At 41.5% G+C, this 25,342-nt stretch overlaps 1 protein-coding gene across 5 annotated transcripts in view; it reads right to left on the bottom strand.

Moving 5' to 3' along the window:
* Nucleotides 1-25,342, bottom strand: part of DPF3 (double PHD fingers 3) — a 215,845-nt gene that overhangs the window by 39,499 nt on the left and 151,004 nt on the right. For 3 of the 5 annotated variants that reach the window (XM_074997133.1, XM_074997132.1, XM_074997134.1), the window contains 2 exons: nucleotides 16,924-17,061; nucleotides 5,388-5,516 (listed from right to left, as the gene is read on the bottom strand). In XM_074997133.1, the coding sequence (XP_074853234.1) occupies nucleotides 5,388-5,516; nucleotides 16,924-17,061 (267 nt within the window). Of the gene's footprint in view, nucleotides 1-1,341; nucleotides 2,691-5,387; nucleotides 5,517-16,923; nucleotides 17,062-25,342 lie in introns of all 5 variants that reach the window. The other 2 variants (XR_012645960.1, XR_012645959.1) reach the window with 1 other exon arrangement.

The following is a 25,342-nucleotide window of genomic DNA, read 5'->3' as shown; positions in this document are numbered from 1 at the left end:
AAATATTAGAAATCTATTCCATGCATTTGTTCAAATAAAACAAAATGATTGTGGACAGAGTGAATGTTAAAGTTCATGTTTCATTGACATGGTTAAGTCAAAATGCCATTGATCTGACATTTGATCAATTATAATATGACTTGACACAGCAGTGGGAACGTAGCTCAGCAGAATAAAAACAGGAAAAAGATTGCCAACACGGGGATTGCTTAAAGGGGACATTCTTTGCATCACACATGCATTAGTATACACTATATATAAAATACAGATTGATTTTGTAATTTTATGTATTATAGTTTTCTACAATTCTAAGGGCATATGCTTATTGGAATCCAGAAGTCAATGACATAACTCCAGATTTACACCTTCATATCTGATGGCAGATTCTGGCCATTAATTATTTTGTTTCTGATATCAATTATCAAGATGCACAGAAGCATCACACTCTTACGTCTAATAACCAAAATAAGGATTAACATTTATTTTAACAATGGAATGTAGCTGAATGGTTGAAGGAGCCATAAAATACCTGTTCAAAACTATTATACAGCCCCAGAAAAAGAAAGAGTGTAGTAGAAGTAACCAACCCCTTTTGGGCACATTTTACTCAAGAGCTAGAACAATGTACACCCAAATTCTACACAATGTGTGGATATGTTTCTATCTTGAGCTCTGGTAAGATGAACACACCATTCAAGCTTCCCTTGCCGGGTGAAACTCTGGCTCCAATGGAAACGTTCACAAAACAAAAAAGCAGTCATGTAACACTTTAAAGACTAACAACATAATTTATTAGGTGATAAGCTTTTGTGAGGCAGACCCACTATTTCCAGATCTGAAGACGTGTGTCTGCCCCATGAAAGCTCCTCACCCAATAAATTGTTTTACTAGTTTTTAGAGTGCTACATGACTGCTGTTTTGTTTTGTGAAGACACAGACTAACATGGCTACCTCTCCAACTACTCACAAATGTTGTCATTGACTTCAGAGGGATCAGGATTTCACTCTTATGGTTTAGGATATCCCTATAATATGACAAAAATATATCTTTACAGCCTAATCCTGTGGTGAGAGCATTGCCTGTATTAGGAACACAGGGTGGAGCCTACATGTTTAATGTTTCAAGATCCTTAATTCCTGCTTATACATATTGTACCAAAGTCACCACCCTACAAAACTCCCACTGACTTAATAGGGAACAGGATCCAGCCCACTGTACGTAAAAAATCATGCACTTTACTTTACAGAACTCACTGCTGTAATAAAAGAGTAAAAGATTTGTTAAAAATCCACAGCACAGAGATTTTACAGTGACTGAAAAACATTTCTATCAGGACATACCTTCAAATCTGTCACATGGCTTCTCGGTGTTGGGACAGCCGCTGGGAGGAAATCACTCTCTTCTCCATTGCCCACAGAAATTTAGTAAATATTGCTTTGGTTTATTTGAAGAGAAGCTATTGAAAAACAACACAAAAGTGCCTCACAAGACACTATAGACAGAGAAAAAAATGAGCATCAAAATGTGTGTGTGAATTAAAAAAAAAAAGAAAGAAAAATATAGGTGAGGTATTTTTCCTTTTAATTTCTTCCATTATTCATTCCTCCAGCAGTTTTGTCTTTGCAGAGTCTGTGACTTGTCATTTATATCCCATTCCTGTGCTTGAAAATTGTTCTCCATGAGGTGAAAGGTGAAGAAGAGAGAGAAAAAAAAAAAAGAAAAAGAAAAAAGAGCCACACAGAGTGAGGAAATGGAAAAGTGAGGAAGGAGGAGATATCCTATGAGTGCAGAGGTGTCCAGAGGAATGACGGAAATGTGTTCACTGATGTCATGGTCTTCTTCAGAGCTGCTTGCTCATTTTCAAGCTGCTAAAGGTGAGTTGCAGAGGAGTATGCAAGGGGGATTCACAAATTCCACGTGCTACAGTAAGTGCAAAATCTCACATAGCAGAAGTCGTCAAACCAAGGGTTTCATTGTCATCTCAAACAATTGACCCTGCAGTGGTTTTTCTAGAAACAGTTCTATTATCAAGTAGACTTATGTCGCTTTTTTGTTTTTGTAATTTTTATTTAAAAAGTCTTTCTTCTAATAATATATAGGATATATAAATAATAATAATAATTAAAAAATTATTTGGGTTGGCTTTCTGCTCTCCAGCCCATTTGTATTTTTTGTGGTTTGCTGATATATATTAAAAGATGAGAAAAATCAACTCTGCTCATTGTTAAAAAAAAAATATTAAATCCACATTTCAGGTTTCCAGAGAGAAAGAGGGGGAGGAGCAGGAAAACAAATTAAAATGAAAAAATAAAAAAGTGAATCAAAACTTTCCATCTCTTTGAAGTAGTTTGTCTATGTTTTGTAAATTTGTGCTTTCAGTGTACACATCCAAAGGGGAAAAGAGGGATCTAAAATTAAAAAAGTAGTAATAATAATCAAAGTAGTAAAAAAGGATAGAAAACTGCTCAAAAGAGTTTCTGTGTCTAGTTATTTTAGCAGCCGCCCTTTTTATTTGTGGAGGGAGAGCTGCTACCACGGCCGCCTCCTCGGCTCACGAGAGGCTCTTCCGCATCATCCTCATCAAAGCCGTGAAAGGTCGAGGTGTCACTTTCCGAGGTGGAACCGAACAAGTCCTCCGTAGTGCATGCTGGCGCTGCTTCCTCCTTCCTGCCTTCTCTTCCCAAATGAGCTGACATGTATGATGAATATATCAGCACATGGGTTAAGCAACAGGCATCATAATTTTTTAATCATCATAATTATCAAACAATGCAGACTATCACCCTGGTAGGTGTGTGAGTGCCCACAAATCAACAACAAAGGACAGAAGAACAGCAATAAGAAAAAGTAAAAAGGGGTTGGTTTCACTTTTAAAGAAGAAAAATCTACAACACAGATGCCCATAGGTATGGCAGCGAAAGGGTTAATGTTGTTTTCCTCTCTTTGAGAGACATTCAAAATATTCTCTCTTGATTACGTTGATTGGTTTTAAAAGATTTTTAGACCACATAAATAATTAGAAGCTGTTAGCTTTATGCAAATGATTGTCCTTCAGATTGACATCAACTGTCACAAATTTACTGCTGTAGAATAACAACTTACTAGTTATTTCATCAGTATTGCAGTGGTTTTTTTTTTTTTAATTTTCATCCCTGTCTCTTCCTGTCCCTGCCCTAAAGTGGTTCCTCTGAAGACAAACTGAAAAACATTTTAAAGACTAAATATTCATTAAATTAATATATTCTATCTTAGAAATTCTATGGAGTGCCTTGTGAAAAATAAAAATGAATCTACACCTTCCAGCAATTAAAATGGCCAGAATAAAGCATGACTTGCTGTGAGGACATTCCAAACTTTAGAAAGTATTTCAGTCCATTTTTTACGAAATCCTCAGCACAGACCATCAGGACCAATAACAACAACAGTTTAAAACGAGAAGTTAAATCTGTAAAACTGAACTTTTTTCTGAATCGAATGTGATACGTAATTTGCAGAACAGGTGCTAGAATCTCACTTTAAGAAGTGCAGGGGAAAACATGTCCCTTGAGTCCTAGAAAAATGAAAGCCTTGTATCTGGTACTGGAGGTTTGTTGTGCTATTCAGAAGCAGTAACTAACATGATGATACACCAATTGCTCAGTCCCTTAATGTGAAGGAAACTGCTCTGTGGCAATTATACTGTATTTCCTAAGGAACAGACAGAGAACCAAATCCTGTACCCCAAAAGAAAATTAATATAACAAAAGAAGTGGTAAGTGAAGTAATCACTTCATAGGGATGTGGATGGACTGACTGCATACTGTAAAGAAACAAAAGACTGCTCATGGTCTCTCCTCCATTAATCTTTCATCACCAAAAAAGTAAAGATGGCAGTCACCAGTCATTAACAGTACAGCTTAAAAATCTCTGTATATTTGCACCTAAGACATTCTCATCACACATGTATCCCACAGATGGAGAACCTCGTAAATGAGTCAGGTGGATGAGAATTTGTAAAAGGTGTTTAGTGGAACTGATCTGGGGACTTGTCCACAGACAAGAAACACCAGCTCTGTGGGACCTGATGCTTCACTTTGCAAATACAATAAGTAAATCAACAAGCTACAGTATTTCAGCCCTGTTCTGAAGATAAATATGAAGATACCATAAAAACAGCTACATGCCTGAACTTTTGGATCCCTGTCACTGGGCAAGGTTGGGACAACGCTGAAATGAGCAAGGCTGGGAAATAACACCCAAGGCAAAAGAGAAAATGGGAGACATTTTCCAGTTTTGCAGTGTAGCCAGTGTAAGCTTTTTTTCCTTATTATGAAGCAAACACAAAAGTAAAAAAAGATGCACATTAGTGTCTGTAGGTCACTCATAGCAAAGCTCCTCAGAAGGCCAGAAGTTGCCATTGGTCCACTGATAACTATTTTTTTTTTTGAAACTCAGGATATCTTCAAGGATCAGAACAACTACAGAGGACATTTGTCACTTCGGGCCCAGTCCTGCTCCCATTGAATTTGATAGGAAATTTGCTATTAATTTCAATAGGAGCATGACTAGGCTGTTATTTCAATACCAGAACTTTCTCCGTTATATTTCTGCAATTATACAACAAACACTTTCCAGTGAATAAAGAGCAGAAGTAGCAGCAATTTTGAAGGTTTCAAATGTCAAGTTTCCTTTTGTTTTCTGATGTATAATCCATGGCCTTCTCCCCCCACCTCCAGAAAAATCACAACGATTGGGAAATTTGAATTAGAGCTGGACTATGCTGTTGCTAGAGACCCCATTCCCTCCTCCATCTAAAAATAACAACTCAGCTGGGACAAAAACAAAACAAGAAAAAACAACCAACAACCCAGAAATAAAGAGAGTTCAGGATGGAAAAAGATACAACTTCTTCAATTTAAAAAGAGACAAAGGAAGAAAACAGATAAATAAAACCCTCTTTAAACAATATTAATGATAGTCATCTTGTAAGAGGATAATCCTTGACAGCTACTGCCATTCCTACCCTGTAATTTCCCCCCCTTTCTTTTTTTGGATGAAGAAATGCATGAAATGTGTAATCAATGGAAATGCTCGTCATGCAACTTCCATAAATCTTGAAAGTAATTTACATGTGTAATTACGGCATTTGAAGACAGAGCCCATCCTTTAACATTGTCATAGGACTTTCTCTATGTTCACAGCAGCCAATAAATAATCTACAGCGTTATATCAATAGCTCCACAGATGATATCACAAGTGTTATATTCACCCGTTAACAGAACAGAAACTTTCAGAACCATTCTTCCTCACAAACAATAAGCAAACTGCCCCCAAAACATTAGAAAGAGCAAAAAGGGAATTGAGCTAATTTGTTCATCTTAGAAAGCTGCAAGGAGGAGTCACCTACCCGAGCGTCCACAGTCAGAGCATGACACAAGCTCCTCAGGGCGGCCACTTTTTTTGTTCATAGTGGAGCCTCCAAGGCAGAAGTCACAGTAGTTGTTTGGAATGATGGCCCCATCTGGTCCTTTCTGGGCTGCAGGCAGGTTGGAAAGCATAGTTACTTATAAAGAACACACTATGCTTGTTTCTCCCTTCCCCTCTTGGCTGTCACATTACTGTGATGAATTTGTAGACAATAGCCTTCCCCCACTATTTTCCATTAGGGTGGCAAGCAGACTATATAAATCACTTTCATTTTAAGTACATTACATACCGAGGCACCAAGTTCTGAAGCTCTTCCGAGCACCCTGTTCAAATGGGCAAGTCCGCTGTGTGATGTCCTACCCTCTCTTAACCTTTGGAGAGGTTGTGTTGATACTGAACAATCCTAAGCGTCTTACTGGTTTTTGTTTTTCTAAAACACACTGTCAACTTAAACAGCCCATTCCTCCCTCAACTTTTTTACCTTCACTTGATGTTTTATAAATAACTCTTAGGATTTCTATAACAGAAAGAAATGAGGGGAGGAGAAAGCATTGCTTTTTTTAGCTTGTGCACTTTGTGCCTTTGGCAGCACTTTGCGTACAGTAAATGTCACTGTTTCCTCATATAATCAGTGAGACCCTGATCCTACACTGCCATCTGCTAGCAATTCTTGCATCCATACAGAATACCAAATAAATGGGGTCTCTGCTAAAAGACCCAAGGGCAAAATCAGAGCCTCAGCCAGTATTCCCTATAATTTGTCTCCCACACAGCAACAGGGGAAGGGAAATAAAATAGCAAAATTGTAAACCCACGAAATACAACAAAACTCCAAACTCACAAAAGGATTCCCAAAAGTTTCATGAACTGTTGACTGAACTAACTCATGGGTCTGTATATAAATCAGGTGCAGCTTGTCAGTTCAACAAAGCATTTATCTATATACAGATACGTACCTACTTGACTAAATCATACAAGACAATTGAAAAAAGGTTTACGGACGTCTGCGTTAAGGGTTTGCACCAGCTTAACGAAATCACTTGAAAAAGACACTTTCTGACAGATCATTGAGGCATAGGTTCCACCCAACAAATGTGGTTTAAAACCAAAAGAAAAGTATCTCAGAAACCCCTCAAGTTCCATAGGGCTGAAGTTCAAAACACATTTTTAAAAATGATGGGCTTGACTAAATAGGGATATTTTTCTGAGGGGGCAAACTACTAAGTTTTAAGGGACAACTGTACAAATATATGAGTGCAGCTGAAGGAGGCGGTTGCTTGTGATGGTAGGAGGCAGGACTCAGCAGCCAGGAGGCTTACTTCCAGTCTATGTCATAGACTTACTTCCAGTCTATGTCATAGACTTACTTCCAGTCTATGTCATATTTCCCTTAAGTTCATGTTTCAGGATTCCACCTGCCCACTGACAGGGGGACAGGAGAGGATTTCCACCCTGCCCCCAATATATTCTGGGAGGGTTTTTTTTGTTATTATTTCATTTCTCTGAAACATCCTGGATGGGCCTGGATGGAGATGGGCCACTGAGTGGGGTGAGCCAGAGGTATGAGGTAGCACTAAGTATTCTCTCTCTCTCTCTCTCTCTCTCTCTCTCTCTCTCTCTCTCAAGTACTTGGCTACCTGGTGCTTGCTCGCGTGTTCAGAATCTAACTGAAAACTTGGGATCGAGAGGGAATTTCCTGCACATCAGACTGGCAATGACCTTGGAGAGTTCCCCCTTTCTCTGAAGTGCCTGGGTTCAGGTCACTTGCCAGGACTGTCTGGGTATACCTCATTTAATCATTTCCCCTGTCATTACTGAGGACTCTAGCATTGAGGCAACTCAGTCCCTCCTTTTCTCTCCTTGCAGAACATAATAGTCTAGCCTCCTGTGGACTTCATTACTTTAGCCCCATGTCCTTTGTTGAGTTTACAAAACAAAAACAAAAAAACAGAACACCAAGCAGTCCTGTAGCACCTCAAAGACTAACAATTATATTCATTAGTTAGTCTTTAAGGTGTTATAAAACTGCTTGGTTTTTATTTTTGTGATGCTACAGACTAACACAGTTACCCCTTTGAGACTACTTGTTAGATTTAGTGTGTGTGTGGCTGGGTGATGCTGGTGGCCCGTGACAAACAGAAAGCAAGACTACAGGATTTAGAGATCCTGCTTTGGCTAAACTTCTGTGCTTTTTGTAGTCATATGAATCTCAGAGCTTTCATTTAATAAACAGATTCTAGATGTCATGGTTGCAGAGAATTTTTGTCCCTGTTATGCATCCAAACATTTCAAAATCAGAAATGTGTCAACTGTATTTGAGTATGTGAACCCTAGAAGCTCAAACACCAAATGATAAATAAAAAGAACTCCATATTGATTTTATGTCAATCTCAATTTTGCAGGGGGGTGGGGGAGCGGAGTCCTGATTTTTAAATGCCTCGGGTTGGCAATACTGCAAGGAAGAGTTCTAATTCTCCATTGCCTTGCACTATGTTATAGTCCTTTATATCAGTGAAACCTGAGCACAGATTGTGTATTAAATACTATCATTGTATAGTGTAAAAAATGTTTTGAACTGCAGCCCTATGGAACTTGAGGGATTTCTGAGATACTTTTCTTTTGGTTTTAAACCACGTGTGTTCAGAGGAACCTATGTCTTTTCTTTTCCTCAATCATGTCAGAAAGTGTCTTTTTCAACTGATTTAGTTAAGCTGGTGCAAACCCTTATGCAGACGTCCATAAACGTTTTCTCAATTGTCTTGTATGATTTAGTCAAGTAGGTACATATCCGTATACAGAGAAATGCCTTGTTGAATTCTCATTTGGTAACATTTTGCACCCACTTCACATGAGGGGTGGGAGGGGTAGCTCAGTGGTTTGAAGGTTGGCCTTACAAACCCAGGGTTGTGAGCTCAACCTTTGAGGGGGCCATTTAGGGTCATTGGGCGAAGTTAGAAAAAAAAATCTATCAGGAATGATGATAATATAGGTCCTGCTGTGAGTGCAGGGGACTGGACTCAATGACCTCTCAAGGTCCCTTCCAGTTCTATGAGGTAGGTAAAGACAAGTTGCACAATAGCGGAGAATCAGGACAAAGCTATATGTTTTAAGCTGGGGTTTTTGGTGTTCGTTAATTTGAATGAATACAACAAATTGATCACAATTACATCCCTGAAGGTATTTTCTTACCCCTCTATCTCTTGCACTGTCCTCTGCTCAACCTTTTTTCTTGCCATTCAGCTTATCCTCTTCTAAGTTAACATGCCCACATAAACAACTAACCAGAACACTCCATTTGCTGTCATCTCAGATTTGCCTGTGTGTTCTACCCCTTCTCTCTCCCTGGCTGCATCTACACTAGAGTAATCTGTTGACAGAAGTTGCTGTCAGTCACACACAAAAGTGGGTCGTTCTGTCAATCTGCTCTGTTGATAGAGAGCAGCCAGACTGCCCGGCTGCTCTCTCAACAGAATGGCTAAACAGAAGCACAGCAGACAGGGCTGTCCAGTGACTCTGAAGTCCTGTCTGTTGACAGATGCCCCCCCAGCACGTCCACATAGCTTTTTTGTTGATGGATTCTGTTGAGAAAGACGTTCTACCTCTTGGGAGAGAGGCAGAAGTGCTGAGTTCTGTCAACAATAAGTCGACAGAACACATTTTTAGTGTGGACACACTGCGGGTTTTGTCTACAAAACCCTCTAGTGTAGACATAGCCCCTGTGTCTGTTTTATCTTTACACTGTCAGCTCTCCAAGGCAGGGACCATCTACCGCTCGGTGTCTGTACAGCACCTGGCACAGTGGGGGCCCATTTTCAGCGGGCCTTCTCATAATGCTGTAATAAACAGGGATAATATTAATCTCCACAGCTTGATGGTTCCCACTACTGCCCTGTTCACTTACGGCTTGGTCCAAAGCTCAAAAAATCTCTAGGAGGCTTTCTACTGAATTCAAAGGGCTTTGAATCAGACCTTTGACTGCCATTTGAAGCCAAAAATTCCAGAGCATAGCAGACACCTAGGGGAGCATATCCTGAAACAAGCCCATATTTTGCAGTGAAGAAAAAAACTGGGTTTTCTTAGAGAACGCTGCAAGCTTCTTCATCTCAGGCTTTGGCCCAGATTCCTCCTCCTGTACCTGTTCCCCACTGGTCACATCTATGCCCAACAGTTGGCTGCTGGTTCAGTTCAAAGGCAGCCCAATAACCATCCTGTGTATTTCAAGTTTTCCCTTGGAGAACTTGATGATGCAGAATCTGAACCTATAGGGTAAGTGCCACAGTGCTTCTCTTGCTCTCTTTGCCCCCCTACTGCTGACAGATCTCATCCCTCTGCAGGTCTGACATGTTTCCATAGCAACCAGAATCCTAGCTCTGGCTGCCTCTGGTCTTGCCACCTGTTATTACTTCATCTCTCAAGTGTAAGGAATTGTAGCATGTCCCCTTATTTTGCTGTTCAAAATGCATCTGCAGAGTAGACAGATTCAAGAAACAAGACATTAAAATAAAAAATACACTACTGAGGGTTCGGGGGGTGGGGGGGGCAGCTCTTAGAAGATGTACCTCAGGAAAAGCCACAGGACAAGAGATGGATTCCCAGCTGGAGAGGCATCCACTTCTACCTGGCTTAGTCCCAGTTTTTAATGAGAAATGCAGAAATCCACGGGGGTTGGGTTGCAAAGGGAATGGATCATTGCACAGACCTGCCAGTCTAGTGTAGGGCAGAGCTCTGGACTAGAAGAACACAAGATAGATGGCATAATCTGTGGACGTGGTGAAGGACAGGCCAAGTGGAGCGCCAATAAATTTTAACTCACATCCCCCAACTTCCGTCGATCTCTCTCTCACACACATATGCACACACACTTATGTATTGCTCTCTCCTATAAATTATTCTTACAACTTTTTCATTAAAGCTCATGGGAGGAAAAATACAAGCCAAACAAAACAAGTGGAAATGGTCAGATTCTTTAGCATGCCAGCCTGAGAAGCAGGCTGCACCATCCAAGGAGATGGTACAATACGCACACACCCAGAACTGGCAACTCCCATGAAAGCATTTTGGCCCCTAAAGGAATCAGTCTCATGATGATACAAGAAGTTTCAGCCCTGCTCATGAGCTCTGTCTGTCTGGGGTAGGGATGCAGCCAAATCAGAGCACCTGCAGGCCTCTCCCATTCTCCCCTTATGAGCCAAGAGTTTTTGGATAGGACAGGCAGCATCTGATGCCATTTTCACAGGAATAGATATGAGGCGGGGGAGCATAGTTCATTAATGGGCTGTGGGTGGGTGAGTATGGGGCTGGGAGGACACATTTGGGTAGAAGGTGTTTGCTCGCTGTGCACTCAGGCAGCGTGTTATACAAATTTAAGCAATCTGATCTCATCTGAATCTTTTAATGAGAGCTCCTGCAGCAGGAGGCCAAAGTCAAGGGAGACGCTGTAAACCTGTAAGACCTGGCAATATGGCAACTGTCCACTGCACACAGGGGATGGACAGGGAAAGTTTAAAAATGAGAAGACCCAAAACCATGATCCTAAAATCTCTGGATTTCTGGGCTAATCTCAGGAGTGGGTGGGATCAGATTTATGAGTTTTGTACTTTGGGGGTTGGCATTACAGCACTCCCATCACATGAGGTAACAATCTGAAGCACAATCCATCCTGAAGCTCATACTGTGGCAATGCAGATCTGTGATCATCCATAATGGGCTAGTACTTTATGGACACACAATGGTCCCTCCTATAGATAGGCCACTTTGAGGACAGAAAAGGCTCAACATGAGGCATGTTAGAACTCATGTAACCTAATTTCAAGATCAGTCAAGCACTGAGAGCTGTCTTATGTTTATATTCTACTTTGGAAAAAAGCGTAAAGAGGTGAGAGATAAAAATTATAATAAAATATATTAATTTATACTCTCACTGCAAACCTATCCCTGGACTAAGAACTGAACATCAGAATCGGCAAGGCAGCTACAATTTTTGGAAGACTTACAAAATGAGCATGGAACAATCCTAAACTGACAGTGAAAACAAAGATACTAATCTATCAGGGATGTGTATTGTGTATCCTGCAATATAATTCTGAGGCATGGACCATCTACTAGAACCAGGAGAAAAAAATGTACAGCTTCCATCTTCGCTGCTTCCACAGAATTATGAATATCAACTGACAAGTTCAAGTTTCAGATGCAGATGTCCTGTAAAGATCAGGCATACCCAGTCTCATTGTGATCCTCAACCACAGAAGACTACAATGGCTTGGTCATGTGGGAAGAATGGGTGGCTAATGTCTTCCCAAAGAAATCCCCTTCAGTGGACTGTCATCTCAGTTGAGAAGAAGAGGAAGACCAAAGCTAAGATTCAAGAATACATGCAAAAACATGATGAAAAAATTCAACATCAGTCTGAAATCCTGGGAATCTACATCATCAGATCGAAATACCTGGCAACGATTTCTACAACAGGGTACATCATCCTGTGATAGCATATGTGCAAGCCATGCAGAAGAACTTTGTCTTAGAAGGAAAAACACTAAGGCTCAAGAATTCGGAAATAGACTGACATGCGGTTATTTCAATTGGCCGTGCAAATCCAATATTGGAGAGATAAGCCACCAGAGAAGCTGCAGACTCAAACACTGCTTATAGATACTCACCACCACTGCTAACCACCATCTCTCAAGAAGAGAAGGGGCCACAGACACTACACAGATGACCCAAACCTGACCCAGGCTTGCTTTTTTGAGGGAAGATGTTGTGGGGCAACATATGATCTTGAAAGTCTAATTACTCAATCCAGTCAGGATCAGTTTCCTCCAAAACATTTTAAAGTGCTTTTTCTCAATACAGTAAAGGCTATCTTCCTGCCAAAATTTCTTCACCTTGCCATTTAAAGGCTGAAGAAGATTTTGCACAATGTAAAAAACATATTTTAGCCATTCCCACATGCAGAATGGTGGAACAGGTTTTCTTCTACAGCATTCATGCATGGAAAATGTCAGCCCACAAAGTAAATGTAAACGTATGATAACTAAAAACAGAGGGTACAAATGGAAACTGTTATGCAACCTTAATGAGAGCAGCTACTTCTGCTATAATTATGACAGCACCCTCAACTGTCATTTTAAAGTGACATTTACATTCATTCCTTTATGAAAAGCAACGAAGGAAAAGAAGAAGAAATGGAGTAAACTAATGAGATATCTAATCAGAATATATGCAGCTGTTCACTGAAAAGGCACCTGCTGTAGGATTTCCTGTAGGAAGGTGGGTATTGGAGCATTCCTGCATTCAAATGTAGCTCGTATCACCTCCCCAGTGAGAAACAGCGCTCAGGCAGAGAAAGGGAGGCCTGATGGAGCTTTTCAAATTGATGCTGCTTATGGAGAGGAACAAACAGTTCATCTCCAACCGAGGGGCTGGCTCTTGTCATTTATTCATCTCCAGCCCCCTGCCTGGATGGAAATAAAAATGTTTCAGAAAAGTCTGTGTGGGGGAGCTGGAGGACAGCTTGGAAGCGCAGTACAGGGAGTGCATTAATTTTTTATCTCTGAAGACTGGATGTCTAATTATCCATAGACTACACAAATGCTGTTGACTGATCTCTCACCTAGAGATTTGTCCTCCTCGCAAGATCTGCCATAGAAATGGGCAAAACTGGCAGAGGCCTCGGACTGGTACAGCAGGTGGTTTTACAGATCAAATCTTCATGTTAGCAGAGCTGTGTGAGTGGGCTGGCATGCAACAGCACTAGCAAAAGGTGTGGCAAGTCCTGCCTGGTGTTGGAAGAGGGGTATGAGGGGCATGAAGTCTGACTAGCATCAGTTCACAACTATGACTGACTTTAGACACTGCTATGAGACCCCGATTTTCCTGAACACTAGAAGTTACCCCAGTGCTTAAGCTCTGGGAAGCAAAGTGCCACTTAGATGACTCACTCCTATTTAAAAGGAGGTTTGCACCTTACTGACAGGCACACACCTACCTGTTCCTTTAGCAATGAAATGAGTTTTAGAATACCTCATACATTCACACATACATTTAAATGAACACATCAACATAATAAAAATTCCACTTGCAAAATCTGCAGGTGCCAGCTATCCCAAGTCATACTATAACTTCCAAATGAGATGTATATATATTGCAACCTGTGCTCAGTGGCAGATTTGGGGAACTCAGCTAACTTGTAGCTCATATCCTGCCAATGCCAAATAGAGAAGGCTGAAAACAGCAGAAGACGAGTTTTGATGTGATGTGGAACCATTTTGTCCTATTGTGGGGGAGTAGGTGTGTTTGGTTTTCAGACCATTTGCTATACTCCTTTCTCATGATTTCAAACCTGATTGACAAGCATTTGCAGCACCAGAAGACAAGTCTGCCTGGGACTAAGGCAAGTTTGGGGCTTGAGGAAGGGCCATAAGCCCCATCTTCCATATCAAGGGAGTCAACTGAGGCATATCAGTAAACCAGCTCATGCTGCGTGGTCACGCAACTGTGATGAGAAAAGTGAGTGGTTGAGAGGAAATTGGAAGCCAGTCAGTTTTTAAATCAGGCTGCTCCTATGTACATTTTTTTCAGTCCCCAGAAAATATATGTAGCCATCTAAGATGGCTTGTGGGTGGCTGAGGGAGTGAGGGCAGAGGAGGGTGACAGAGAGAGAAGAGACTATCAACTGTTGATCTGGCACTGGTCAGAGGATCAATAACTGACTCCGGGAGAAACTTGGCTCCAGAGAGGTTCCTTCTGCACCAGCAGGGCAATTGTTACTCCAGGTACTGCTAAAACCAGTGACTGTACAGGAGGCATGGGAGTGAGAGAGAGAATAAAGTGGCAAGGCTTTCATACTGGAGCAGATCGCATGAACCACAGTGCCACAGATCCCCACCTCCCCCACCACTGCAAATTCCAAATGGCTGCCTTGGAGTCGCTTTGCCTTTCTAAACTGGGCTGCTTGTATTTCTCTGCCACACTGCTAAGGAAATAATCAGTGCCTGCTGTTTACTGTACTTCTGGCCCTTCTCTTCTGTAGGTTGCAGATTAGCTGTTTGGATTAACATCCCCTCCTCCCCCCACAAGCCCACACAGAGAGGATTTTTGAAGCCCAGACCCTGTGACACAGCAGACCTGTCAAATCTAATTCATAACACATGCCCAGCAGTACTTAAGGGAAAGGAAGGATCTGCTACTCTGGCTGCCCACCATCCCCACGTACAAAGGAACCGTTTAATGACTGTATATTAGCAACGTGGACAATTAGCATTCACTTGGAAGATGGATGGCAGCATAAATTAAATATTGCCAAGTGAAAGAGGGAATATGTAAGAGCTGAGCTCAAGGCCGTAAACCAACAAACAGGAAAAGGGAATAAACAGCCAGGCCAGAGAGCTGCCTCCCAGTCTACTCTGACTCCCTCCTGCAAAAATCTCCTGGCACTTCCACATGGTTTCTGTTCCCACCCTCAGTGGCCACTGATTCTCGAGCATAGAGAATGTTCCATTCAAGGATCTGGACCTCACAGTGATTAACAAACGCAAAGGGAGTGCCAGCAGTATTAAGCTTCTCTCTGTGTTGGGGGCTGCACACCAGCTGCCTCTCCCGGAAGCACCACACCTGCCTGGCCCACAAATGCCTGAAGGAGCTCAGAGGACACATAAATCTGAACAGCTCTGGCTGCAGTGTTTTTCAGAGAACAGAGTGTGCTCTCCTCCACAATGGCTCAGGTTTGCTGGCAGGGACTGAATGAAAGGGGTGTATCATCCCACCCTCCCCAGCTCCTTTGGTGGAGTTTGTTACCACTCCCTGAACCTCAGAACTGCAAGAACTGGGCTGTACCTGTCCCCTGTGCCAAGCTGAATGGTGAAGGACAGCGAGCTTTCCTGTTTGCTTCTCCGTATGGGGTTAAGAGAAACACAAATTCATTAAGCCCCAGAACCCCCAGCAGGTAGATAAATGTACAAGGCGCTATTTCAGACTCCAAAAGTGAATCTAGAGACAGCATACAAAATAAACATAAAACCCTCTCCTACAGCTCACTGTGGGATTAACAGCCAGATGGTGATATTCAAAAGCCTGCCAGAACAGCAACTCCATAGAGTAATGGGCAGTTCAACTTTATCAACAACTCAGCAAGTCAAAACTGCTTCTGGACAAGTCAAAACCTCTTACTAACCATGTTAAAACTACAAGGGGGAGTGGGAAAGGGATAGAAATCTAAGGGCTGTCCAACTGGTTCAGCCCAACCCCCAATGGCCAGTAAGAGATGCTTTGGAAAAAAGGGAACCCCTCCTCCCAACCATATGAGACAACTGTGCACCATCCTGCTTAACGGGGAAGTGGCTTTCTAAATCCAAGTTTCTTCCTTTTCTTCCTGACAGAAGTGTGAATATTTGCCCTGTATTTTATTCTGATAAGTATTTCATTGTTTTAATAAATAACAATAATAATGATGCTGAAGTAAAATTTTCCATCTAAGGACCTGAAAGTATTTTACAAAAATCAATTAATTTAATCATATGATACATTACTTTGCACCAAGGCAAACTGAAATGAGGGCGGCTAATAGATACAATGACACTAATAAAACATGGATCTCCTGATTCCCAGGCCTATGTCTTTAAAAAGGTAAAATGGGTTTTACTGTGCCAGCAAAACATACTATCTTTCCCTTACTTTATTGCTAGGGTTACCAAAGCACCATCTTTCTGTCCTTTCTTGTGACATCAAATTTGTGCAGATAATTTTCTCGACCAAGGGTCAGCAACCTTTCTGAGGCGCAGTGCTGAAATTTGACCTTTTGACCTCTATGTACGGTCCGCGTGCTGGTGATACTTTTTAAAGTCACTAATAGTCCTATTTACAACAGCTTCAAAAATGAATAAATAAATGAAGATGCAGAGCTTTACCGTTTAGGTGGTGGTTGGTAGAATTAGCTGGTCTTTTGTTAATCCACAGGCAGCATGGCTTTGAGCAAGCTCCCAGCTGCATGGGGGAGGAGGGGCAAACCTGAGCTCCCACCTCACGTGCCAATGACAATCAGCTCACATGCCACTCTTGGCACCAGTGCTGGGGGTTGCTAACCCTAGTGATGTTTGAGGGTGGGGAATCATGGGGCACTGGCTGAGCATTGTATTCCATAAAACTGAGAAGAGACTAAAGATCTTTTCTCAAGGAAAACAGTGAAGAGGATGCACTGAAATGAAATGTGCAATTTTTTTTAACCTCCACACTAACTACTCTTTGCTGATGGGCAGGTTAGACACCCCTTATTCCTCCTCTCTCTCCTTGCCATCTTCTCACCACAGGGGCAATGATAGCAGAGTAATGTCCACAGTTAATGATGTGCGTGAACTGAATTCTTGACTGGCTGAGCTCAGCTGAAGTTCATTACTCCACTAAACTGCCAGGTTCCACTCATTCACAAAGAAACACAACAAACAAAGCAAATGCTAAAATGCACAGGTTGAGAGACCTTCCCTGAAAAAAAGACTGCACAGAGTTAAAAAGCAACTCCTACTCACGTTTGTGGTTCTCATTTCTGTGGACGGGCGGGGAGCGTGTCACTTGCTCCTGGGCTTCATCCCCCTCTTCACTGGCTAGGTGAGTGTGAGCATAATGGTAACTCAATCCAGGTCTGTTCTTATAACGTTTGCCACAGACTGGGGAGGAAAGAAACATAAGAGAAGGGAGAAGAGAATGGAATATCAGTACCTTCAGCAGTAGCGACAACAGCCTTTAATCTATCATCCACCCCTACTGTCAGTGTACATACTTCTTGTTGTTAATTGAAACTCTGCAAATATAATGCTGATGAAACATGACAGACTGATATCTCTGCAACCTAGTGCCCTCTATGTACCTCAAAAATACATACAGCACACTCAGGTTTCCCTCATACTACACTGGCATTGGTCCCTAGTCCTGTCCGGAATGGAGCATCTCTAAGGTTGAGAGCATTGTTTGATCTCCAAGGCCCATTTAGTCCTGGGCCTGTGTACTGAGATTGCCAGTGAGGTGGTCTGTCAGACTAAATTAAATATCCATTGTGGTGTTCGTGTTTTGTGATATAATGGGCCCTTTACCAATAGGAATTGGAGTGAGACCAAAGCATTGTTTTATGATTGCTGGAGAAGGAACCAGTATTACTAACAGCAAGACAAGAGAAAAAAATATTTAACTGCTTTCCAGATTTAAATTGAGGCACAAATTTTAGGAATCACCTCCTACTGAATGGTCTTTGAACCCAAAGCATTGATGCTTCTGTCCTCTATCCAGTTAAGCCTTACACTGAGCATTACAATAAATAGTATCTGTTGTGTGATGGCAAATCCTCCATCAAACTTTGCTTGCACTTATCTGGTCATTGAGTCAACAGGCCTTGATAACAGATTCAAACCACTGACACATGAAAGTACCTATGCTCCTATGACTCTACAATGGGTCAAGCTCATGATAAGTATATCAAAACAAAAAGCAGTCAAGCAGCACTTTAAAGACTAGCAAAATAGTTTATTAGGTGAGCTTTAATAAACTATTTTGCTAGTCCTTAAAGTGCTACTTGACTGCTTTTTGTTTTGATAGTGTATAGACTAGCACGGCTTCCTCTCTGTTACTATGATAAGTATATGTTAAACTTCTTAATAGGATTTAATTTTTATTCAGGCTATTGCTGATAAAAACAACAACCTGATCCTCAGCACATTTAATCTTCCAAGCACTTTATAAAATTTCAACTAATTCTCTTCCAAAGCAATTTTGTGAACTAAAGTATCAGTATTACAGCTTTACAGATAGGATAATGAGGCCCACAAGTTAAGGGACAGATCTGCAAGATGCAGATGCAGTACTTACTACTCTGAATAGTCCACTCACCCCAGGGTTACCCATGCTAGAAAAATCTTTGCACAGTAAACAAGCAGTCCTGTAGCACCTTAAAAACTAGCAATTTTATCAGACAAAGTGGGTCTTATCCTTGAAAGCTTCTTGCCTAATAAATAACGTGTTTAGTCTTTAAGGTGCTATGGGACGGCTTGTTTTTTGTAAAGCTGCAGACTAATGCACCTACCCCTCCAAGACTTGCACAGCAGTGTTTGCAGGACTGCGCCCTAACTAATAAACCTAAGGCCAGAGAGGCAGTTTGTGTCTGCACTGGGAACTGGACCCAGAAATTTGTGGCTTTTCATCCTGTTCTTAGCATCAATGCTTTGTCATAGGTGTTCTGATTGCCTCTTTCTGAAAATGCCTCTTCACCATGTGATTTGAGCGACTGGAACACACAGCGCAAGTTCTAGACTACTTTATTTCACTGAGGCAGGTGGTGCAAAGCAGGGCTAAGCATGGTACTGCAGGCACTCCCTGCACAGTCCACCTACTGTGGCTGCAAGTTTGGCATTGCGCTACACACGGCACACTAAAAATAACAAACTCAAACTCTGGCCAGTGTAGCCCTCTGCTCCTTTTAGGCTCTTGTAGATTAGTTTGCTAACCTAATCTAAGTGGATTTTCATTGAGCAGTGAGTGTCAGGGTCTGATGCCTCCAGAAGATGCGAAATCAAACCCCAGAAGGCAAGACCTGATAGACCCTGTCCCATTCTCTTTCCCCACACGCAGGAGGCCAACAATGTCTAATGTTCAGCAAAACACCTCAAGAGGCGCTTGTTCATTTACACTGAGGTTTCACTATGAATCTTTTCTGCTATCTCTCGCAAACAGCAGATGGATGATGCACATTCAAGAAGAGATTCTGTGAAACTGTAGACTACATTGGTGAGGTAACATTTTAATCTCAACTTGTTCTACCTAATTTGTAAACCCTCTGAGGAAACATGCCTTGACATTTGTGTTTGTAAAGCATGCTTCTCTACGGCATGATATGAATAACTGATTTATAATGATAGCCATTCTTGTCCTACTTTTCTTCAGTCAGTTTGGGAATATAATACGTGCATAATGTTTAGGTTGTGAACTGTGTAAACAAAAGAAATATATTTAACAAATTAAAAAGTAAAAGAAATTCACTGATGTGGGCAGGAAAGACCTATCCTAGACAGCAGCAGTACAAGCTTCCTCCACACTAGCCAGAAAACATGCCTCAGGAGGAACCACCTCCCAAAAAGAGAGGGGACCTCAGTCTGTATAACACATCCAGCCCTTGCCCACTTTACTGAAACAAGGAGGCCAGGTGCAAGGGCCTATTACCAAAAAGAGCCGAATTCTTAGTCTTTAACAGAGGCAGCAAAATGCTGAATAATTTTACCTACGGAGAGGCCATTAACTTGGATCAGAGTCCCATTAAGAGAGGTGCTAGTCTCATTAACTTCCATGGTAATTGTGCCCAAGGAACTGAAAGGATTATCAGGCACTAAATGAAATGAACACATCAGAGCTAAGGGTGTGAAAAAAAGATAAAATGTTAAAACTGAAATTCCCAGAAGCCTGACTGGGTCAATGGGACTGATAAAGTGATATGGTCTCTCTCACCTCTGGGTCACCAAGTCCAATCTTATCCTGGTTAATAGTCCCCAGCCACACTACTCTACTACATTTTCTTGGTCCATAAATGAAAGAGTATTGTGTATATTCCTTGCTGGTATTGTTAAAGATTATGTTATGGCAGAGGCTCACTTTCCACTGGCAACTTAAATTTAACCCCTTGTCGCTGAAATGGAAAAAAATATCCTTTCCATTTCAAATTTTGCAGGAGTCCTCTGTGGCCATCAGAAAACATTTTGATTAAATCTGTGGGGAGTAAGACAAGCTGTTTCCAGGACACGAGAATCAAAAATAGATGTTGTGCTTTCCAGTTCTAGAAACTTCAAATTAAGTGTCATTGAAAGATCTTAGCAAGACATAGTGCACAGGATCCAATTTTGGAGGAGTGGAAGCCCTGCTTCAGAACTTGTTCACTATCCAACTGGAATATCAGAACAGCCCACCAACTCTGATAGGCTTATGACAGTGGGTCATGTGACTGAGGGGAAAACTAAGCTTTTATTTTTAAAAAGTAAGTCTATCCCTTTGTCTTGGTGCAATGGACTCCAAAATGTATGGAACCTGATTGCCAGGAAACTTTGCTACAATGCTTAAAAAAAAATAAAGACAAGTCAAAGCCATCCCAAGGCATTTTTGCATCACAGAGACTAGGCAAAGTATGTCAACTGCAGATAAACACTTCTAGCTACGGCAACTGCGTAGTTAGAATTGATGTATCTGCGTTTGACTTGCTTGGCTGTCCTTAATGAAGAAGGTTGATGGGAGAGTTTTGACCGCGACCCCTGAGAGGTCAATTTCATGTGTCCCTATCAGATGCACAAAATCAAACCCCAGAATATCGACCCTGAGTGAGTCAATCATCTGGACAAGTGTAGACATAGCCAGAGTTAATGCATCACTTTCTCCCTGTATTCATACAAACACCTAATCACAGCAACAGAAGTTAAAATGGGGGAAATCTAAATACAAACAACCAACCTCTAGGAAGGTCAACATGTAGCCTACTTTAGTTTTGAGTCCCTGTACCTCTTCTTTCATTGCCCAGATCCTGTGACTACTGGTGCATCTTAAGAGCCGGACAGAAATACAGAGTCTCCTCCAAATTTAATTTTTTTTTTTCACAGCAACAGACCACAGGCTTCCCACAGCCCTTATGAAAAAGGATGAAGGGGAAACAGAAAGATGGCAATGCATCCCTGGTCCTGCCGGATCAGAGATGTCGCTGGACCAGAGAGTGCTGGTTTTAGCAGGAGGAACCTGTACAAAAATAACACTTACAATGAAGAAGCAGTTATGTAGTGGGACAGACAATGTTGTTTGAATGCCTTAAATATATTTATCCAAATGAAACTCAATGAGCTGCTTGTAAGTGTAAATTTATCTTTGAATTTCCTGTGGCGGTGGAGTTAATTAACTAGACTGTTCTTAGGTATAGGTCCTTAAAGAAGTGTCTCTTAGGTCCTTTAAAAATGCAACTTGGATCTCACATCTTTCAGTATCAGCCAAATACTCTTTGATTGGATTCAAGAAAAGAATTCCCACTCATATCTTCCTTCTCATGTCATAGAACATGGGACATACTGGTGATGCAAAAATTATAAGGCAGGCACACAGCAAAACCCTTCACATTTAACATAAACAAGACAAATACTAAGCACTTATTGTTATATGCCTTATAATGCAAGGAAGTACGATTTTCAAAGATAGAGTTCTCTGATTTATATGACACTTATTACATACCTTGGAAAGACAGATGGAGAAATGTTCATAGTACGTTACTTGATTTTTAAATTGCACTATCCCATTCACACACATGAACAAAAAGGAATTTTTAATGACAACATGCATCTAGTGAGCTTCAAATAGTATTCACGGATTTCACTACAATATTTGAACTTAAGTGTTTTTGTCAGTAACTTGCAAGCACAGCCTGAGACTATTCTGAATTCTGCAGCTGGCCACTCTTTTTGGTGGTAATCTTTATAATGGGCACGGGGGTTCCCAAAGACAGAAGCAAGCGGAGGCATTCCTGGCCATGAATGGGGCAAGTGAATCTTTAAACCATAGTGGAAACGAGCCCACTGAACATGGCCCAATGGACCCCTTGAGGGGTTGAAGGATCTCAGCTGATCTTCGGGTTTTTTAGGTCAACCCCAGAAATGCTTTCTTGATGACCAAACTTTCTATCCCTCACACTCATATGGTGTCTACTCTACCTGTTGAAACTCCTGGAATTTCCTAGTCTCCGTGCAAGTTAACCTTTTATAGGTGAGTAGGGGGTCCTATGTTTCTTTCCATGCAAAACAACCTCTACCTTTCCTGGGAATATGGTATAAGAAAAACTAATTCAGAATCTGAGGAATTAAAAATTACTGTTTTACAGAAACTATCATTTATTTTCATTTATTTATTTTATCATTTATTATCATTTATCATTTTGCAAATTTGACTCCATTAACCAAGGATTAAACAGAGACTGAGATTGACTCACAGATGACAAAAACAGCTTCTCTGCCCTGGGTGTTAATATCTCCCCATTAGACTCTGACAATGGCTTATATGCCCCTGTCTGATCTGACTTGTTTTTTCCTCTTTTGATATGTACTACTGTTAATGGGCCACTTCCACCTTACTGAATAGACCTTGTCAGCTCTGGCCCTTCCTTTTACTGGGACCCCATTCTTTAAATGCACCACCCCCACTCATGCATCTGATGAAGCGGGTCTTTTCCCAAAATCTCGGTTAGTCTATAAGGTGCCACAAGACTTCTTGTTGTTCTCAAAGCTACAGACTAACACAGCTACCTCTCTGATACTTATAATTTATATAATATTTTCCACATCTCAAGGGATTTTCATACTGTAATGAATTAATCTTCCCAACATTCTTGTGTGGGGTATTATCCTTATTACATAGATGAGGAAACAGAATCACAGAGGGTTAAGTGACTTGCCAAAGTCACACAATGATCATAGAATCATAGAATCCTAAGGCTAGAAGGGACCTCAGGAGCATCAGCCCCCTGCCTAATGCAGGATCTACCCCAACTAAATCATCCCAGCCAGGACTTTGTCAAGCTGGGACTTAAAAACTTCTAAGGATGGAGATTCCACCATCTCTCTAGGTAACACATTCCAGTGCTTCATCACTCTCCTAATGAAATAGTTTTTCCTAATATCCAACCTACACCTCCCCCTCTGTAACTTGAGATCATTTCTCCTTGTTTTGCCATCCAACACTACTGAGAACAGCCTTCCTCCATACTCTTTAGAAGGTGTGGTAAGAACACAGCATTCACACCTCTCCTAGTTTCCTTTATCCACTGAGACATGGATTTTTTTTTCTGTTTCACATGTGTGACAGATTTTGTGTGTGTGTGTGCGTGCAGTGATGGCTACAACATATCTCCTGGCAAGGACCACATGTATAACAGTCTAGAATGAGGGCCGTGCAGCCAGCAAATAGCTAGCAATGAAGCTTTTTGAGCCACTGACCCCAAAGCACTTTTTAAAACAAGAAGTAGAATTCTTTTCATTTTACACATTGGAAAACTGAGACATAGAGAAGTGAAGTCACTTGTCAAAAGTCACAGTACTCTCCAGTGACAGAATTAGGAAAAGGATCTGGTGTTGTGAAGTTCTCTCTGTAGATAATCAAGGTATTTCTAAGTCGGGCTTGCTTTCCCAAAAATAATTGTGTAAAATGTTAATGTCTTGTTTAAAAATCAGAAGCAATTTAAGATAAGTCACAGAAGAGCATCTGGTGGAGAATGATGCTTAGTCAGCATTTCAGCTGCACTGCTTCATTACCTGGCTTGCACAGTCATTTTGCCCACAATGACACACTCTATGGCTTGTAGCAGGCTGGATGCAGAACATACTTCAGTGCAGGAGGGACCAAAATGCATATTGGGCCAAATCCTTCAAAACACTAAGTCAAAAAGGGAGGATTTGTCTTGGGCCTGGTCTACACTAGGGATCTAAGTCGATCCCAGATACACAATTCTAGCCACGCTATTAGTGTAGCTAGAATCGACTTAGCAGGACCAGCTATCTTCTCTGGTATAGACTGGGGCTCTTTGGGCTCATGCCAACATGCCTTACTCCATACAGCAATGTGGAGTACCAGGGTCAATGGCTGAGCCCAGGGAGATCCATTTTGCTTCACACATGCAGCAAAATTGATCCCCGGAAGATCAATTGTGGTGCGCCAACCCCCCCAGTAAGTACAGACATACCTTTAGTGTTAGGAAATGGGAAAAAAAATCTTATCCATTGCTAGATGGATGTGTTCATCCAGGAGGAAAGAGAAAAATAATTTAAGACTGTTTAATGGAATGCAAAGTACACAGTGACCTGTGGAAAGTGCACATTCTTCACTTAAGTGGGAGGTGCATGATAGCAGAGCATAGCAATCAGTGCTTTTTTTGTGCAGGTATTCACCAGTACTGACTACTGACACCTCAGCATCCCCAGCCACAGGACTGGCTGGGAAGAGAGGCGGGGAGCTGGCTTAGTACTGTCTTCTGGTTTGCCTGCTTTCAAATAGTGGTTCTTTCTGCTCAACTGGAAAGAATGTCCAATATTAAAGCCTCAGTTAATCACTGTCAGAGAGCTATTTTGTGAAGTAAACTCCACCTCCTGTTCTATACAGACACACACACAAATCTAATCCTCTTTTTCATTGGCTCTGGAATATAGTTACCCTAGTTATACCCATCATAAGCAGAATCTGGAACTTGGAGTGGTCTCTAATGTTCTACAGGACCAGTTTTGATCTTTGTCGGTGGAAAAGCAGTAGGTTTGCTTCTAACTGATCCAGGGTGTCATATAAATCTAGTTGATCACAATGGTAAAATGGTAATACATTTCCTACTAGTTTTCCAAGCATATAATGAGCGGTGCTGCTTTGGCTGACCTGAACCCTGTCACCTAATTAGTGTGCTAATTTCAGGCTCTGTGCACATTAAAGACTGAAACAAAACATTTAAATGTCATTTTTAATTTTTTTTTAAATTGACCATTGCTGGTGAAAGCTATGAGATTGTCAAACATGAAAATCCATGCCTTCCATTAACTCCCAGAGAAGCCACAGCACATGTAGGAAAAGCAACAGAGTCCCTTGCGACTCCATTCATGTGCCTCATCCCTCATCTATGTGATGCCCACCTCTACATCTAGGAGAAGTGTTAAAGCTCCATATCTATTTAGGGTGACCATCCACCCCATTTTTCCCAGGACAGCCCCTTATTTAAGCTGTCTCAGAGGCATCCCAGCTTTTTTAAGAAAATGGGCAAATTGTCCAATATTTTGCTGGTCTCTTGTTCCCTGGCACCTGCTGTTTTGAGGTGGCAGCCCCCACTGCCAGGATCTCCTCTGCTGGGCAGCTGCCTCATTCCCTGGCACCTCATAGAGGCAGCCCCCACTGCTGATGAGCTCTGCCACAGGG

Source organism: Carettochelys insculpta, chromosome 6 (genome assembly GCF_033958435.1).
Source record: "Carettochelys insculpta isolate YL-2023 chromosome 6, ASM3395843v1, whole genome shotgun sequence".
Classification (NCBI taxonomy): domain Eukaryota; kingdom Metazoa; phylum Chordata; order Testudines; family Carettochelyidae; genus Carettochelys; species Carettochelys insculpta.
This window is presented reverse-complemented; position numbering and strand designations above follow the sequence as displayed.